The sequence below is a fragment of the Cynocephalus volans genome, chromosome 12 (genome assembly GCF_027409185.1).
Source record: "Cynocephalus volans isolate mCynVol1 chromosome 12, mCynVol1.pri, whole genome shotgun sequence".
Taxonomy (NCBI): domain Eukaryota; kingdom Metazoa; phylum Chordata; class Mammalia; order Dermoptera; family Cynocephalidae; genus Cynocephalus; species Cynocephalus volans.
Window position 1 is genome coordinate 63203154 of NC_084471.1, and position 18511 is coordinate 63221664.

The window sequence follows — 18511 nt, forward strand, 5'->3', positions numbered from 1 at the left end:
TTCCCTTTTTCCTGATAAGAAAACTAATATTAAGTAAAATGAGCACTGTCTTAGTCCATTCAGGACTGCTATAACAAAATACCATAAACTAGATGGCTTTAAATAACAGAAATTTATTTCTCACAGTTCTGGAGGCTGGGAGTCCCGGATCAAAATGCCAGCAGATTCAGTATCTAGTTAGGGCCTGTTTTCTGGTTCGTAGATGGCACCTTCTAGCTGCCTTCACGTGGTAAAAGGTGAAGGCAGCTCTCTGGGGCCTCTTTTATAAGAGTGCTAATCCCACTCATGAGGGCAGAGACCTTCTAATACCATCACATTGGCGATTAGGTTACAACGTAGGAATTTTGGAGGATGCAGACATTCAGACCATAGCAAGTATATAGTAGGAACTCAATAAATGTAACTTCCTTTGCTTTCTCCCCCTAAGTCTTAGCTCCTTAAAGTGTTGCCCTCCTTAGGGGTTCTGGAATTTAAATAGCGGACTTCTGAAGAATCCAAAGAAGTCAGTTCCTAGGAAGAAAGAAGTTAACAAGCCGCCATTAAAAAGTCCAGGGGAGGATGCGGCTTGCGCAGCCCCGACCAACCCAAAATGCGAACTACAATTCCCGGTGGCCTCGGCAGACGTCGGGCCGCGCCACAACACGCCTGCGCAGTGGTGGAAGCTCCGGCGGGGCAGTTCCCGCCAATTCTTGCGGTCACTCATCCTTCTTGGGTCGAGTTCCGCCTCCATGGAGATGTTTGACCCCGCCGAGCTGCCCGAGCTGCTTAAACTTTATTACCGGAGGCTCTTTCCCTACGCCCAGTACTATCGCTGGCTCAACTATGGCGGAGGTGAGCGGGGTGGGTAGTGGTGCGGCCGTGGTACGGCACGGAGTGAGAGAGGTTCCGGGCGGGGTGGCCTTAGAATGACAACATGAAGTCCTTCGTGCGCCGGCCACAGTGCCGGGCGCCTTCTCGCACTGTCTAGAGCTCGCCCCACCACCTCTGAGGTGTAAATGGGATAAGAGAGGATCCACGAGTAATGACCAGCCTGCGGCTACACGGTAAAAACAGAGCCGCTACTTTTAACTTCTACGCGTTCGGGTTTACTTCAGGTGTCCCAGTTACCTGCCGCGGTGCCAAGGGGGTTACTAGGTGGTTGCTTGAAGCTACAGAGGCGTGATCTGCATCAGGGACGTAGGATCCTCTCCCAGAAGTGAAGAGATACTTTATTCCTCGCAGCTGAATTTATTAGTGCCCACCTCCACCGAGAGAGATGGCATTACATATTTAAATATTTCTGCATCTTTTCCCCTCATTTTTACTTTTCCCCAGCGATTGTAAGCCCCGTCAAATTAGGAAATTGGGGCCGAGCCCGTGGCGCACTCGGGAGAGTGCGGCGCTGGGAGCGCGGCGACGCTCCCGCATGGGGTTCGGATCCTATATGGGAATGGCCGGTGCACTCACTGGCTGAGTGCCGGTCACGAAAAAGACAAAAAAAAAAAAAAAAAAAAAAATAGGAAATTAGGGTCTAGATCCTTTTTTTTTTTTTTGTAACATCTAGCACGGTGTTGGGCACAAGAAGCTCATTAAAAATATTTTCTCATTGGTTAATGTTATAATGCTCTGAGCTGAATAAAGTGCCGTATTAACTTTTAAATGTACACTTGTTTTGCAGTGGTAAAGAATTACTTTCAACACCGCGAGTTTTCATTCACTTTGAAAGATGATATATACATTCGCTACCAATCCTTCGATAACCAGAGTGATCTAGAAAAGGAGATGCAGAAAATGAATCCATACAAGATTGATATAGGCGCGGTATATTCCCACAGAGTAAGAAATCTTTTTTTTTTTTTAATGTATTTTGTTTCGTTTTGTAAACCAAGAATGGATTGATGCACTCAACGTTTTCAGATTAAATTTTTAGAGTTTATTCTAGTTGAAGAGCCACACGTTTTAACTGTTTTTACAAGTAGATTGTAATTTTTGTTCTTTGACACTCTTTGTTACCGACAAAATCATTTGGAAGTGAGTTGGTTGCATTCTCACTAGGAGAAAAAATTGAGTATCTGTCCAAAAGATTAAATGAGGAAGTTAGCATGGTTTAAGGGAGGGAAATAAAAGAGAATTACATTCTCTCCCAACGTTACGGTCATTCTTGTTTCCTCTCTTTTTCTCATGCTCCCATACCTGTTCCATTAGAAAATCCCTTTGGCTCTAATATAATATATATCTAAAATCCAACCATTACTATCAGTGCTACCACCATCATCATCTCTCATCTGAATTACTGTAAAAACCTCCCAACAGTTTGTTCCTGTAGACTCTAGACTCCATTCTCAGCACAGCATCCAGTGATCCTTTTAAAACAACTCAAATTCTGTGATTCCTCTGCTCAAAACCATTCTCTGGTCACTCCCCATTTCATTCAGACTAAAATCCCTTCTTTTCCCCTCACTCCACTCCTGCCACTCTGGCCCTTGCTCAAGCTGTTTCCACTGCCTAGAACCCATTTCCCCAGATATCTACATGATTCATTCCCTGACCTCCTTCAAGTCTTTACTCAACTAGCACCTTCTCAATGAGGCCTAATACAACCTGCCACTCCTCCCACCCCCTGCCACTGGTAAATCATAAGCGCCTACAATAGCACCTGGCAGAGAGAGTACACCGCAAATACTTGTTGAATGAATGAACAAACCAAAATTGCTCTTCTTCCCCTCAAAAATACACACAGTGGGGGATTGGGAGAATACACACATGGGATAATAGCTTTTGTATGAAGATTTTCATGTGTTATAAACTTGTTTCTCATGCTAATCGTCATTGTTTTTATAAAGGAAAAAACAGGCCCAGAGAACTTAAATAGTTTGCTTAAGATCACACAATTTCTAAATGATAGAGCTGGGACTTGAATCCAGATTTTCTGATTCTAAATCCCAGACTTGTCTTCCATCATAAGGGTAAGGGGAGAAGAATAGTTAAGAAAAGGCAGGCAAGAAAAATGCTTTGGAGCAATTTACTCCTCTTTAGTGGTTAAGAATAAAACTGAGGATGAAACTCTAAAAAAGGGTCAGATTGTCACTCTACTTCCTTCACCCTAATAGTAAAGGGAGAAAAAAGTCTTTTAAATTGGGTCAAGTCAGAAGCATCTATAGACCGTTTTTTCTTTTTGTGTTTTGTTTTGTGACTTTTATGAGTTAAATGTACACATAGTTTACAAAATCAAGTACTTCTATTAAGCTTGACTTTCCACTCTGGCAGATGAGGATGTAGCTCTCACCACACATACAACCTTCCCATTCCCACATGCTCCTAATATAATTTTTATTAAAATAAAATTAGTGTTAGATCACTAATTCAACCTCAAACTCTTTGCCACTTGTCTGAGTCTTCCAACATATTCAGACCCATTAGGAAGTCTGTTGATTTCATCTTGAAGAAATTTCTCCTTTCTCTGATCGTCAGTCTGAACTGATTGCTCGCTAAGCCTGAAGGATAACTAATCACTCTGATTTCCTTTCACCTCTCTGCTAATGCCAGATCCCCTGTTGTCTACATCCCATGTCTTCCTCTTTGTTGGTTTACTCCCTTGTTTTGGTGGAGCACATCCTCCAGAAGCTTCTTGAGAAAAAGTACATGGAAAAACAAAATTGTTGATACCTTATGTTTCTGGAAAATGTCTCTATTTTATCTTTATACTTGACCGATGGTTGAGTTGGGAATCATTTTTCCTTAGAATTTTGAAGAGAAGACAGTGCTACATTATCTTCTAGTTTCCAGTGTTGCTGTTAAGACTAATGCCATTCTTTTTTTCTTTTTTCTTTTTCTTTTTCTTTTTTTTTTTTTTTTTTGTCAGCTGGGGGGTACAGGGATTCAAACCCTTGACCTTGGTGTTATAACATTGCATTCTAACCAACTGAACTAACTGGCCAGCCACTACTGCCATTCTGATTCTTGTTGCACCTGGAAGCTCTTAGGATTTTCTTTCTATCCCCTCTGTCCCTAAGGTTCTAAAATATCACCATGTTGTGTCTTAGTATGGATCTTTTTTCATCTGTTGAACTAGATACTTGATGGGCCCTTATGATAATGAACTCATGTCCTTCAGTTCTGGGAAATTTTCCCTTCCCCCCCCCCCGAAACAATTTATTTTACATATCTGTGGGGTACAGTGTTGAATATCAATACCTGTGTGCAATATGTGATGCTCAAATCAGGATAATTACTGTATTTGTCATTATACAATGTAATCAGTTTTTACTGATTTTTACAATCTTTTTTTTTTTTAACATAATTTTTCTGACATATTTTCTTTGGTCTCTCTAGAAATCCTAAAATCAGATGTTGGGTCTTTTTGAACTGATCTAAATCTATTTTCTTTTCCTACTATTTTTCATCTGTCTTTTTGCTGTACTTTTTGGGGAATTTCCTCAGAGGTTCTCATATCTGCTATTATATTTTACTTTCCAAGAGCTTTTTTTTTAGAACATTCTGCAATTTTTCATTCATATGTCTTATCTCTCTGAGGATATCAATGATAGTTTTTCTGTTGCACAGTCTGTTTTCTCTAACTTGCTTTTTTCCCCTTCTCTTTCATATTAGAGGCTTTCCTCACACGTCTGGTGTATTTTTGCTTGTTGCTTATGTTTAAGAATGGAGTACCAAAAAGCTGATTGAAATCTCCGTACACATGGCTGAGATTTCTTTACTGCTGGGTGATCTGGCTGGGCCTTATTAGGGAATCTCTGGTGTCAGTTTCTCTAGATCTTTGCTAGAATGAAAACTTCACTAGCGCAGAGATCTTTGTTTTGATCACTGATCTATCTATAGAGCCTGGAATGGTGCCTGGCACATCTGGTCAGGTTCTTCAGAGGGGACTCTTCCAGTCTCCTTCCTGGGTTGGCAGTGGAAGGGTATAAAAATGGAGAGAAAGGGCTGGGACTCAACATTCTACATACAATTGTCTACCCTAATAACTGTACAATATACCCTTTTTCAACTATGCCTGCTGTGCCCCCAATCCAGAAACCCTCTGTTTTATGCTCTCTAGATAATAATTCACTTGTCTTCTGCCAGGGAAATGGAAGAGCAGTCACTTACCTCTGCAGCTTAAGTGTAGGAATCTGAAAAGCTAACTGCTTCTTAAATAAATTTTGAACCAATCCTGTTTTTAATCTCAGCTTCACCACCACATATACGCACTTACTTATTCCAGAGATACCTGCTGTCACCTCTTCCTAAGCCTTTTGGGGGTTCTGAGGTATAAATTGAGTTGCTTTTTATCTTTCCTTACTGACAGCTTAAGATTCAGCTTTTATGAGTCTCTCCTCAGTTACCATTCCCTTCTGATATACAGTTATAATAATTGTGGTGGTATTGTATCCTCTCTGGTTCTTTTTTAAGAGGCTTATGCCTTTTAAAAAACAAACCCTTTACTATCATTTCTTTGGGGTTTGGAGGGAGCAAAATAAATACCTGTACTCAGTTCACCTTCTTTACCTGGTAGACCATAGCCTCTTTATAATTACGTCTCAGTTCAAACTAATTTGGGAGATCTTTTTGAATTATTAAAAAATTTTAAGTAAATATATATTCTTTACTTGTATATACTATAGCAAGTTAAAGGTCCTTAAAACATCTTGCAATAGGGCATCATTTGTATGTACTTTTCCTTATCAGAAACCTAAAAATAGCTATATTATGATTTCTGCAGAACAACAAATATTTATGGTGGATACATATTAACCAAACCTTGTTTTAAGTAGGTAAAGGTTAAAAAACTGTCATCAATTCTGGATGTGTGGGACCCAAGTAATGAACTTTACCTGACATAGACTTGGTGTTATTTAATTTCATTGTTTCTCTTTGGCCACTTTTTCCATCTGGGTAGAAAATAAGCAGATTACCAACAATACAGCTTTTATAAAACTGACCAATATTTTGTATTTGTAGCCCAATCAACACAATACAGTGAAGCTGGGAGCTTTCCAGGCTCAGGAAAAAGAACTAGTGTTTGACATTGACATGACAGACTATGACGATGTGAGGAAATGTTGTAGGTAAGCACCATGTGCCTTGTTGTTAGGGTGGGTGATATCACTGACATTGAGTAATGATGTCTTTGCTCCAGTTCTGCAGATATATGTTCTAAGTGTTGGACCCTCATGATAATGGCCATACACATCATCGACCGAGCATTGAAGGGCAAGTATCATCAGTGGGATCAAATGCAAGAATCTGTTTTCCTCTGAATATCACCCTCTGAATTTTATAGTCAAATCTCATAAATTTCTAATATTTTTCCTTGAAACATATGAGAGGAAAGTAAAAGACAGAATAAAGTTATAGTGGAAACTTTAATACAGCTATTGAACAAGCCAGTGTATTTTTGTTTTTTAATTCAGTCATCTATTGAGCAACTCTGTGTGTTAGGTACTGTTCTAGATGAGGGAAATAAAAAAGATAATTCTTATCTCAAATATGTTACACAGTCTAAGAAGGAGACCAATAAGGAAATTGAGAATTACATTTGTGTTAAGTAATATGCAAAGGATGCTATGGGGATATAGAACAACAGGAGAACAGATTGGGTCAGTAAAGGCTTCCCAGAAGAGGTAACGATAATAATGATGATAGTAGCTTACTCTTATACAGGAGGCTTATTATGTGCCAGACATTATTCTAAACACTTTAAATATATTAACTCTTTTATTATTCCTAAACTAAGTCTTTAAGGATAAATGGTGATTGGTCAGGGACAGATGGAAGTTTTGGGGCATACAGAAATTCTTGGCAGAGACCAGAATGGGTAGAGACATGAAAGCAAGAACATGGGAGGCACAGGAAACTGCAAGTAATTTAGTATGGTTAAGGTGAGCATATATGTGGAAAACAGGTAAAATATGAAGCTAAGGAAGTAAACAAGAATCAGAAGTTTATATATTTGTTTTAAAACTTTTTATTTCTCCCCTCCTCAGAGGACTTTGGATTTAAGCATCGTCTCTGGGTATATTCTGGAAGGAGAGGTGTTCATTGTTGGGTCTGTGATGAATCAGTTAGAAAACTGTCCTCTGCAGTACGTTCTGGGATAGTTGAGTATTTAAGTCTTGTAAAGGTAAGTTCCTCTTAATTATAATTTACATTTCTTTGTTTATTAGATGTTACCCAAGCCTGGTATGTTTTGTAACAAAGAAAAGTAAACTATCTTTCACAGCATTCACATTCCAGAGTAGATGATCTTACCAATAGATCATTTAAAGTCATGGTAGCTACATTTTTAAAGATACTTCATATTTTGCTGTAAGTATCCTCCTTTGGGGCAAAGGGAAGATTAATTAACTTTTCTAGTTTGATTATGTCAAGTAAAGTTAACCCAGAAAGTTACAGGTATTTAGACTATATAAAATAGCATCCGAGCTTCTATACTTTGACAGAATTTAATCAGTATCTTTGAATATACATAATTTTAAATATAATAGAAAACATTAAAGAAATTTTTCAATTATTTCATTTATAATAAATAATATAAAGTTCTTTTTCGATGATTTGTTTTTCAGGGTGGTCAAGATGTTAAGAAAAAAGTTCACCTAAGTGAAAAAATTCACCCTTTTGTCAGGTCTGTTGGAAAAGACTTTCCATGCAGTTTTAGTTGTGTCCGATTTACCTGCATGTGCTTTTAGAATTACCTTGCTATCAATTTTCACTTCTGGGTAACATTTTGTAATAATAATAGCTACAGTTAATTGAGTGCCTATTTTATGCTACAGTATTTATGATAGGTGTCTTACAGTTCTCATTGGTCTTCACAGAAACCTCATGAGAGACATGATGGTATCTCCATTTATAGATGTGGAAAGTGAGTTTAAGAGAGATTATGTAATTTGCTTGGTATCACACAAGAAGTAATTGTTAAATTTAGGAATCGTCCTGGCGTGCCTGACTCAAAAACTCGTATTCTTTCCATTGAATTCACTGTTTATCTAGGATAGTGGAAAGAGCATTATTACATGAGGAGTCAGAATCCCTATTCTGCCGCTTACTATGAACTTGATAAAATGTTGAGTTTCCATTTTCTTATCTGTACGATGTAGAGAATAACATCTGCTCTACCTGTAAGAGTTGTGGCAAAGATTAAATGAAACAGTAGATGTGAAGTATATTTGCAAACTGCAAGCATTATATAATTGTTGAGATGTTAAAACAAGCAATTCAGGGTAGAAACTGTAGACTGTATCCCACGTAGTACTACTGATATGTTGTCCTGGGTTGGTTGCTTTCTGTCCCTTAAAAGTGTCTCATTTAATTCTCAAACCCTGGAAAGAGATTCCCATTTTACCTAGTTAAGTTCTAGAAATTCAGTGAATAAGCAGTAGCCTCCCATCCAATGACAGTAACTATGTGGCATATGTGTTGCTAATGGTGTTGGGACTTTCTTGTTATTGCTGTTCCTACAGAAGATCTATAAACATAATAAAAAAATACTTTGAAAAGTATGCCTTGGTTGACCAAGATATTCTTGAAAATAAAGAAAGCTGGGATAAAATTTTAGCCCTTGTTCCTGAAAATATCCTTTCCTAAGACCATTTCTATGAGTTAGTTGTATCAACCTGTGACATGATAAATGTGTTCTGCTTGTATATTCTTATATACTTATAAGTTTAATCTTTTTTACACAAAATATATCCTGTATTTCTTCCTATTTGTGTCTGTATTCTGAAATACAATAAGAAATGGGGCCATTTCATAAATCAGTTTCTTCATTTTGGAAGTTAGTCCTAGAATTAATGGCTAAAGAATAGTGAATCGTTTAATCAAAATATGTGCAGACTGAGAAAAGCCTTTACATTACACCTTATAGTTATTTTGGCATTCTTTCTGTATATCACCACTGTATTTTTACAGGGAAATTTATTAAAGGATATGTGTTTAATTGAACATTTGTGGTTTAGAGGACATTAATAAATATTTTCTAAGTATTTATAAGCTTCAGATATCCTTGTAGTAATACATACTGAAAACTAAGTTATTCATTGATATGCCCTAAATGAGTATGTTCCTTAATGATCCATCACCAGTTCATGACGTACTTCAACAAGATTTCCAAAAGTCACACAGTTCACTTCAACGTTGGGAACATTTGAAGAATGTAGTTGGCACATGTCAGGTATATATCACTGAAATCTGTATTACAAATATAATACAATTCTTAATTAAATTCTTTTTTTTTTTTTTTTTTTTTTGTCTCTTTTGTAACCGGTACTCAGCCAGTGAGTGCACCGGCCATTCCTATATAGGATCCGAAACCGCGGCGGGAGCGTTGCCGGGCTCCCAGCACCGCACTCTACCGAGTGCGCCACAGGCTCGGCCCTTAATTAAATTCTGATTGTTTTATTTAGTCAGTTAAAGATGGTTGGAGATCATTTTTTAACCTTCTTTAAAGAAATCCTCAAAAGTCTCTACTGATCCTCATGCTGGCCTTGCATTTGCTTTTAGAATAACATCAAAAATGACAAATGTGGACCTTGGATAGAGTGGGAGATTATGCTCCAATACTGTTTTCCACGGCTGGATATCAATGTTAGCAAAGGAATCAATCATTTACTGAAGAGCCCATTTAGTGTTCATCCTAAAACAGGTACTATGTAAAGAAAGTAAGGAAAACTAAAAGAAAAATGAGTATTTTTTGTTTTAGCAAGCAGGTCATTAGATATGAATTCATATAATGTCTTTGATTTTAAAGGTTGAAGATTTGCTCTGCCAGCTAATACCAAATTTATTTTTTTACATCTTTAAGTAGCTCCCAGATGAGTTTCCACTACGTAACTGTTTTTCAGTTGGTTTTCTGAAGTTCGGAGTTAGAATTAGAATTAGAGTTGGAGAGGACCTTCAAAATCACGGGACAACAGCTCTCATTGTACAGATGAGGAAACGATGGCCCAAGAGGTTAAAGTGACTTGTCCAAAGTCTTGTCAGCACTAGCAGAGTTCAGTTCTTAACACTCAAAGTTCTTTGCTTTTCCAATATGCTTCCTCCCTCAGTGTTTTTTCATTAGTTTTAGCTTTACTCTTTCACATTTCTCTTAGATAAAATTTGATGGACTGAAACTGACTTTAAAGTAGATATAAAATTGGCTATATTAGCATAAAGCTTTGCTCCATCCAACCAAGGGACATAATAGAGAAGTATATAGCTGTCCTCTTTAGTGTCAACAGTCCAACTCTGCCACTTACTGTGGGACCTTAGGCAAATTAACCTTTGAGTGCCTCAGTTTTCTCATCTGTAAAATGGTGATAATAATAGTATCTACCTCAATGGGTTATCCTGAAGGTATACACTTAGAAAAGTGTCCGGCACACATTTAATTCTTCCAAACTGCCTAGTTTCATTCAATAATCTACAATGATTCTGCAGCTCATACATTTTTATATGTATTATATGTGTATTATACATATATGTATATATGTATTATACATATATGTAACACATATATAAAGGTATGTCAAACCTGTCAGCTACATGTTTTTAGCTTCTTTTGGTAATGAGTTTAATATTTCTTATTTCTTTTAAGCTTAATTCTAAAGCCTGAGTAGGTATCCCCTCATTCTAATATTCAAGGTTTGGGTAAATAATTATGTTCATTCATAAATGCATACATTTTGATTATATCCTTTTCCCTCTCATATTAATTACCTGCAGTTGTTTTACTCTGTCTTCAAATAGCAATTGCCAATTCCCTTAATTATTTTACTTGTTACTCACCTGGGATTCTTTACTTTGTGTTACTTTTGAAATGTGATGAATTTTATGTGGTGTACCAGGTATGGATATTATAAAAAGGCAGGATAACATTGTCTATTTTATTTCCAAAATACTTTCTAAAGATGTCTAATATATAGGTGTCTGTTTTGATCTTTGCAAATAAACCAAACCAGTGTAATGAACTATTTCCATCTATTTTGTTCCATTTTCAGGACTCACTAAATTTGAGTCTGTTGTGAACTTAAATATGGAATAGAAACATTTTATTTCTAAATATAGAAATAGAAGTTGAGATAAGAGCAACTGGGAAATAGCTTAAAGTCTTCTCACCTGTTTTTTTGTTGTTTCTTTAGGAGAAATAAAAGGCAAAGCTAATGTGAAAGTACTTTAACTTATATTTCTAAGTGTTGTTCTTAACAGATAAGTCTAAGCCTTTGTCTAAGCGTTAGATAAAAAACTTAACCAAAAATACCTTGTAGGAAACAATCTATAATGATTTGTATTACACAATCATCAGTTTATAACTTTTGGCTCTTACAGGTCGCATTTCTGTGCCTATTGATTTACAGAAAGTGGATCAGTTTGACCCATTTACTGTTCCAACCATAAGGTACATTCCAGATCAATGATCACTCTGTATTTGTTTGTGATTGTTTTTCTGAATTGGAGGTAGATTGGATTAGATCCCTTCTTAGGTAGCTGCATGTCAATGGTATACCTATTTGTTGTGGAGATACTTGGTTTTAAAGTTAAATGATGATGCTCTAATAGAATAATACAAGTTTTTCAGCTACTGTTATGCAAGAAAAAGATTTTACAGTCAAGTAAGATTGGTAAATTCTGACTTAAAAAGGTTAAAAGCTTTTTTACTACAAGATTTCCCAGCCTTTAATATGATAATATGCATGAAAACTCGAAGAGATCATGGTTTTTAGAATATCCCTAATTTTGTTGGCCACATAAGTTTTTCACAGAAAACCTCATGGGATTTATGTGCTATCATACACTGGGTTAATGTTTACCTGGAAGCAACTTTAAAATTCTCTTATTCTGTTACTTATAGCTCCGTCTGCCATGAATTGGATGCCATTTCTACTAATGAAGAGGGAAAAGAGGACAATGAAGCTGAATCTGATATCAAACACAAAACCAGAGGTAGGTCAATACAGATTAAGTATCCCTTATCTGAAATGCTTGGAACCAGAAGTACTTCAGATTTTGGATGTTTTCGAATTTTGTAATATTTGCATAATACATACCAGTTGAACGTCCCTAATCCAAAAATTTGAAATCCAAGATGGTCCAATGAGCTTTTCCTTTGAGCATCATTTTGGTGCTCAGAAAGCTTTGGATTTTGGAGCATTTCAGATTTTGGTTTTCGGATTAGGGATGCTCAACTAGTATGTTGAAGCTTCACTTAAATATGAACTTTTTATATAGGTATCTATCTGTCACTCCAGTAATTAATTCTCCTTGGATTCAGCTCAGAATGGGTCAGTGTTTATCCTGAAACCAGCTTGGTAACAAATAATGTTATAGCAATGTTTCTGTCCTTTATCAGTTTTCATGTGTTGTTATTGAATCCAATTTGATTCAGCAGACATTTACTAAACAACTTCTAAATGCTGGGATCAGTTTGGCCAGTTACTCAGTTGGTACTCAGTTGGTTAGAGGCGTGCTGTTGATAACACCAAGGTCAGGGGATTGGATCCCCATACCAACCAGCTACCAAAAAATAAAATAAAATAAATGCTAGGATCTGTAAGATAAAATTGTCAATTGGTGTTGATAATTGGTGTTGACTGAATCTCAGTCTCTTAGATTCAACAGCTATTTATTAATACATACTATATATGCAGTACTTTTGTTCTTTGTTTTTGATGGATCCTGTTAAGTTTTATGGTAAGAACATATTTAAACTGTTGATTTAATTGTATATTAAAGAATGTGAAGGAGCTAAGGAATTTCTAAATCTTCCTACTAATGGAAGAAGGAAGATTTAAAGTTTTTTTAAACTATAAAATTTTTATACTTTTTAAAAATTTAGCATAGCACTTAATATATAATAGGCAGTCAGTAAATATTTGTTTAAATAAGTATTGAGCACCTATTATGTATTCCAAATGATGAAACAAATATATAGACCATCATCCAAGGAGCTTACACTCTTGAATTAAAAGTTCAAAGTAACCAAAGTAAGCTATTTCTTTGGTATAAGTTTATTCATTATATGAAAATTCATGACATATAAGTTTAGAACAAAATTATAAAGTATTATCATAATTGCCATAGTTCAGATATCCATCCTTAATGCTCTCAAGTTTTCTTTGCTAGTCCCAAGTAAGTCAAAATATTTACTAAATATTTTTTAAGAGTATAGTTTTTCTTACTCTTCTTATGAGAACACTTAATTCCATGCAGACATTGCTTAATACTAAAACTCAAATCTCGTGTTAAACCCTTTTCTTGTTCTCAATCAGATTTTTCCCCTGTTGGGTATTAATTATAGATTGTGTAATTGAGTGGATGAATAAAATTGTATATTCAAATTTTTGTCGTGTACTTTTCTTTTTGAGCGGCTGGCCAGTATGGGGATCCAACCCCATGACGTTGGTACCTTGGTGTTATAACATGGCATTCTAACCAACTGAGCTAATTGGCCAGGCTTGTTGTATATATTTTTAACACTACTTCATAAGTCAAAGAATACTTGTACTTAATGTGGTTTGACTATAAACTTATGATTGTCTCCAGAAGGCATGGTCTGGCTTCACATTTTTAAAGTTTTGCCTTTAGTAAAACTATTTATTATTGAAGCCAGAATTTCCTAAGACAGGAATGTTAAATGGGACTTAACACATAGTAATAGATTATGTTGGTCTAATACTAGAAAGCTTAACTACCATAGTAGAGATATGTGTACATGTGGATGTTTTAGAGCAGCACTATCCAATACAGTAGCTAGATGTGGCTATTAAGCACTTGAAATGTGGCTAGTATAACTAAAGAAATGAAAATTTTTTAATTTAATTTTAATTAACTTAAATTTTAAAACTGATAATAAATTACTGGAAAATTTTTAAGTATGTTTGAAGAACTTGGGTATGTGAATCTACTTTTTCAACTGGATATTTTATCATTTAAATCTAAATATAGATCAAGTATTTCTGATTATAATATAGCACCTGAACTGAGATGTACTTTAAGTATAAAGTACAGACTAGATTTCAAAGACTTGTATGTAAGAGCATGTACAGTACTCAATTTTTCATGTTGAAATAATATTTTAGATATTAGTTAAATAAAATATTAAAATTAATTTCACCTAGACTACTGTCCAACTGCTAGAGTATTTAAAAGTACATATGCTTCTCATATTTCTATTGGACAGCACTATGCTAGAAGATTCTTGAAAGAAATTTAAAATTATATTTTCATGTTGTTCTTGCTGCCAACATGCTAATTATAATGTACAATCTTCATAATTTAGATTATAAGAAGACTGGTCTAGCACCTTATGTGAAAGTTTTTGAACAGTTTCTTGAAAACCTGGATAGATCCCAAAAAGGAAAACTTCTCAAGAAGAGTGGTAAGACTGTGCCTTTCCCTTTTATCTAGTTAGATGTTAGTATGAGCAGTTTAAAGCATGGAGCAAATGAGCAATTTCTGAGCTCTAATCTTTCCCTCCTACAAAATTGACTGATTTATCTTACTATCTTTAATGTTTTTGAAAATTGGGGTTCCTTAATTCAATTCAGCATATATATTTAACATGTTCTAAGTGTCAGGTACTATGAGATAAATAGAGGTGAATTGTACAAAGATGAATTCCATACCATACCTCCTTGCTTTTAAGAAATACTAACTTAGTACAAAACAAAGAAGTACAGGGCCGAGCCCGTGGCGCACTTGGTAGAGTGCTGCGCTGGCAGCGCGGCGACGCTCCCGCCGCGGGTTCGGATCCTATATAGGACTGACCGGTGCACTCACTGGCTGAGTGCCGGTCACGAAAAAACGACAAAAAAAAAAAAAAAAAAACAAAGAAGTACAAAATGTTAAGAAAGAGATCTCAGGGCCAGCCTGTGGCTCACTTGGGAGAGTGTGGTGCTGATAACACCAAGGCCATGGGTTCAGATCCCTATATAGGGATGGCCAGTTGGCTCACTTTGGAGAGTGTGGTGCTGACAACAACAAGTCAAGGGTTAAGATCCCCTTACTGGTCATCTTTTTAAAAAAAGAGAGAGAGAGAGATCTCATCTGATTGAATCTGAGATTTCATATGAAAAGGGTGGTATCTGAATTCCTTTCACTGAGCTGCTAAAGATTTCTAATCCCCAATGCCAACATACCATGCCTTGAAGTATGAGTAGGATTTCCACAAGTAGAGATTTCATGAAATAAGGGACAAGGATGAAAAAGAGAGAAGGGTTGTTCATTCTTAAAGGAACAATAAGAGCAAAGGCATAAAGTCAGGAATATATCAGGTCACTCTGGAGGCCATCAAGCAGTACAGCTAATCTGAAAAAAAAAAGTGTCTGGAAGTGATGAGATATAAATCTGATGAAGTAGGCTGAAGCCAAAGTATATATGGCCTTGAATTCCAGACTTAGAAGTTTGGGCTTAATTCAATAGAAAAAGGGAGGCTATTAAAGGTTTCTGAGGAAGGGAGTGCCATGATTTGTAGCTGTATCTAGAAAGATAAATCTGGGGAGAGGCAGAGGGGTTAGAATAGAGCCCAAGAGGCCAGCTGGGCTATTGCCATTAGGACAATAGCGTTGGAGATCTCTGAAAGGTACAAATACTGAAACCATCCCTGAGACTTGGTAATGATTTAGAAGTAGAGAGAAGATGAAAGGGAAATGGTTATAGAAGCCAATGGAAAGGACAGTTTCAAGGAAATTATCAAGAGTCAAAAGCAGTAGGGAACATAAAATCCTGTTGGATATAGTAACTAAAAGGAGGTGCAAGAGGATAGCAGTGTCAAATGTTCTTTCAATAGGAGAGACCTGAGCAATAGGAAAAAAATCATCAGAGTGAATATTATTCAAGAGATTAATGGATACCCTAGAAAACTGTGGCAATGTTATAGAAATACAGACTTCCTCTCCACTTCATTTTTTTTTTTTTTTTTTTTGTCTTTTTCGTGACCGGTACTCAGCCAGTGAGTGCACCGGCCATTCCTATATAGGATCCGAACCCGCGGCGGGAGCGTCGCTGCGCTCCCAGCGCCGCACTATCCCGAGTGCGCCACGGGCTCGGCCCTCCACTTCATTTTTTAATTAAATATGTGATGGTTGGGCTGGCCAGTTACCTCAGTTGGTTAGAGTGTGATGCTGATAACACCAGGAACAGGGCTCAATCCCTGTGCTGGCCAGCCACCAAAAAGAAAAAAAGAAAACAGCATGTGATGGTTTAAGGAATTGTGGCTAAGGTAATGCTCTACTCATTGTAGACACTCAAATATGTTCTTTTTGAATGAACAATGATGACTCTGAACTTGGAAAGCTTCGTTGAAGCTGCCATCCAACTGGCCGTATTAAGTCCTTTGTATTGTTCCTACTAGCTCAGCCTATAATGTGGGCTTCAGCAAATGTGAAAGCAAATCTTTATGCATGATGTGAATTTAGTGGAAGCATTAAGCAAATCAGAACGTGAAAATAAGTGGACTTTTTGTTTTCATTTGCTATTCTTTGATAAAAATCTACTCTATTTTCTTTGTTATTCTTTTCTTGTTTTGCTTTGTTTCTATTGTATTTTAGATTTACAAAAAGATTTCTGAACATAACAACTCCCCTCAAACTAATGTGGATATCTTGTGTCTTCAATCAAGTATCAAATACCTCAAGAGCCATCAAAGTAAAATTTCCATTTCTCAAGAAATAATTTATGTTAAAAAGACTTCATGAGACTACCAAAGGAGAATGTCAAGGTTCCTGGAAGAAGCAATAAAGGGAAGAATAAGTGAACTGTAGATAATTTTTTGAAATTTAATATTATACAAAGATAATTCTAAGAATTCTGATACTCAGTTCTACCAGCTGCCATTTATAGAGGTAAGTGAGCACAGTATGCCCAAGATTTTCATCTCAGCTCACTGGATACAACTTCCATATTTCTGGATGAATGAGGGCTTTGTCCTTTTAAGTCTTAGACATTTAAGTTAATTGTAGCTGGAGTATATATTTAGTTACTTCCTAATTTTGCTTCCTAATATTTTTATTGGTTAGGCCACACCCCACTGCCCATATTTTTAAAATCATTTTAAACTGGGCATCTAAGCCTACCAAAACTTCAATTCAGAAGGTATGAGTTACTAGATTGACAATATTAGGGCCTAGTACAGAGTTTTTTTTACAACTATTGCAATCATAACTCCTAAATTTTTCCCTTAGAGAGCAACTGGAATAGTCTACTGCAAAGAAGCAGCTTAGAAAAAATAACGTACTTCGACAACATAAAACCTGCTGTGCTTGTCAAAACATTTGGACTTTTTGGGCCAGCCTGTGGCTCACTTGGGAGAGTGTGGTGCTGATAACACCAAGGCCACAGGTTCGGATCCATATATAGGGATGGCCAGTTAGCTCACTTGGGAGAGCGTAGTGCTGACGGCACCAAGTCAAGGGTTAAGATCCCCTTACTGGTCTTTTTTTTTTTTTTTTTTTAAAGAGGACTTTTTACATATCTAAGTACTTAAATTGTAAAAGTTTTGTTTTTTTCATGTTTGATCTTGTATGATGGATTCTAAAATGTCAGATTTCTCTGGCCTGGTTTTATAACCAAACTAAACAAAACAGTTCTAGTGTACATTCTATCTTCTGAGAAACAATAAGTAAGCTGTCAGGCTAGTACTTTCTGTGACTTAATGAAAATTTTCCTCCCTTTGTATTTCTTTTTTTTTTTTTTTTTTTTTTTTTTGTCTTTTTTTGTGACCGGCACTCAGCCAGTGAGTGCACCGGTCATTCTTATGTAGGATCCGAACCCGTGGCGGGAGCGTCGCCGCGCTCCCAGCGCAGCACTCTACCGAGTGCGCCACGGGCTCGGCCCCCTCCCTTTGTATTTCGTTTAACATTGTTTTCCTCTATAGTCACAGTCTTTTTTTCTTTTAACAGACTATAATGTAGTCATTACATTGAAATGCTTTGCATTTTTCTTCTATTTTAAGAAAAAAAATATTAAAGGCTATTGTGTAAAATTCCTCATTATTTGAGCTTTTGTGTACTATATAGATTATTCAATATTCAAGTTCTAAAAAGTGGGTCAGTTAAAACTGAATACAAAATTACTAAAGACTCATTAGTCTAGCTGTAGAACTCAGAACAAGAGTAGAAAGACTGGTATTACACTTTCAACGAGATGTTAAGCTTTCATTATGGTTTTGTAAATATGTCTAACATTAAAGTATTTTAATGTTTTAATATTAAAGCCCTTGGATAAAAGCTTGTATACTGGTCCATAAAATTATTAATTACAGAACACATTGTGTGCATTGAAAAGAAATGTTTGATTCCTAAAGAGAGCAGAAGCATGCACAAAGGCTATTTATCAACTTCCCTTTTCCCTCACTGATTTGTGAATTCACCGATATGTCAGAATTGTAGAAACAAAGGGCACAAAAATGGCTTCCATCTCCAAACTTGCCAATTTATAAAGAAACCCAAAGAAAAAGAAAATACATCCTTCCTTGGCTAGTCAACACAACAGAGAGCCAGAAAAAGTCTGTGAGCTTGCTGGGGCGGGGCGGGGGGTGGGGTGGGGGGGGAGTTGGAAT

General features: G+C 36.4%; 1 protein-coding gene and 1 pseudogene across 2 annotated transcripts; one reads left to right on the forward strand and one right to left on the reverse strand.

Moving 5' to 3' along the window:
• LOC134391669 (cyclin-K-like) overlaps positions 1-730 on the reverse strand; it is a 41901-nt pseudogene extending 41171 nt beyond the window's left edge.
• On the forward strand, positions 676-17844 carry PRIM1 (DNA primase subunit 1). Of its 2 annotated transcripts, XR_010021353.1 has the most exons (14): positions 676-831; positions 1658-1815; positions 5938-6044; positions 6116-6189; positions 6963-7099; positions 7542-7600; positions 8439-8548; positions 9057-9148; positions 9478-9619; positions 11284-11353; positions 11807-11898; positions 14234-14332; positions 16503-16796; positions 17136-17844. XR_010021353.1 is itself a non-coding variant. In XM_063075558.1 (13 exons), the coding sequence occupies exons 1-13, from the start codon at positions 729-731 to the stop codon at positions 16520-16522; spliced, it is 1263 nt and encodes a 420-aa protein (XP_062931628.1). In that variant the 5' UTR covers positions 676-728; the 3' UTR covers positions 16523-17844. The 2 variants fall into 2 exon arrangements, 1 of the variants encoding a protein (XP_062931628.1); XM_063075558.1 differs by having other exon boundaries at positions 16503-17844.
• Positions 17845-18511: the final 667 nt, after the last annotated feature.

What these genes read in the sequence shown, in the direction of transcription:
- PRIM1 (XM_063075558.1), top strand. Translation starts at nt 729, where the DNA reads ATGGAGATGTTTGACCCCGCCGAGCTGCCCGAGCTGCTTAAACTTTAT. An exon ending in AAAATTCACCCTTTTGTCAG is followed by an intron (nt 7,601 to 8,438) that starts GTCTGTTGGAAA and finishes CTGTTCCTACAG; the next exon opens with AAGATCTATAAACATAATAA. An exon ending in ATGTAGTTGGCACATGTCAG is followed by an intron (nt 9,149 to 9,477) that starts GTATATATCACT and finishes ATTTGCTTTTAG; the next exon opens with AATAACATCAAAAATGACAA.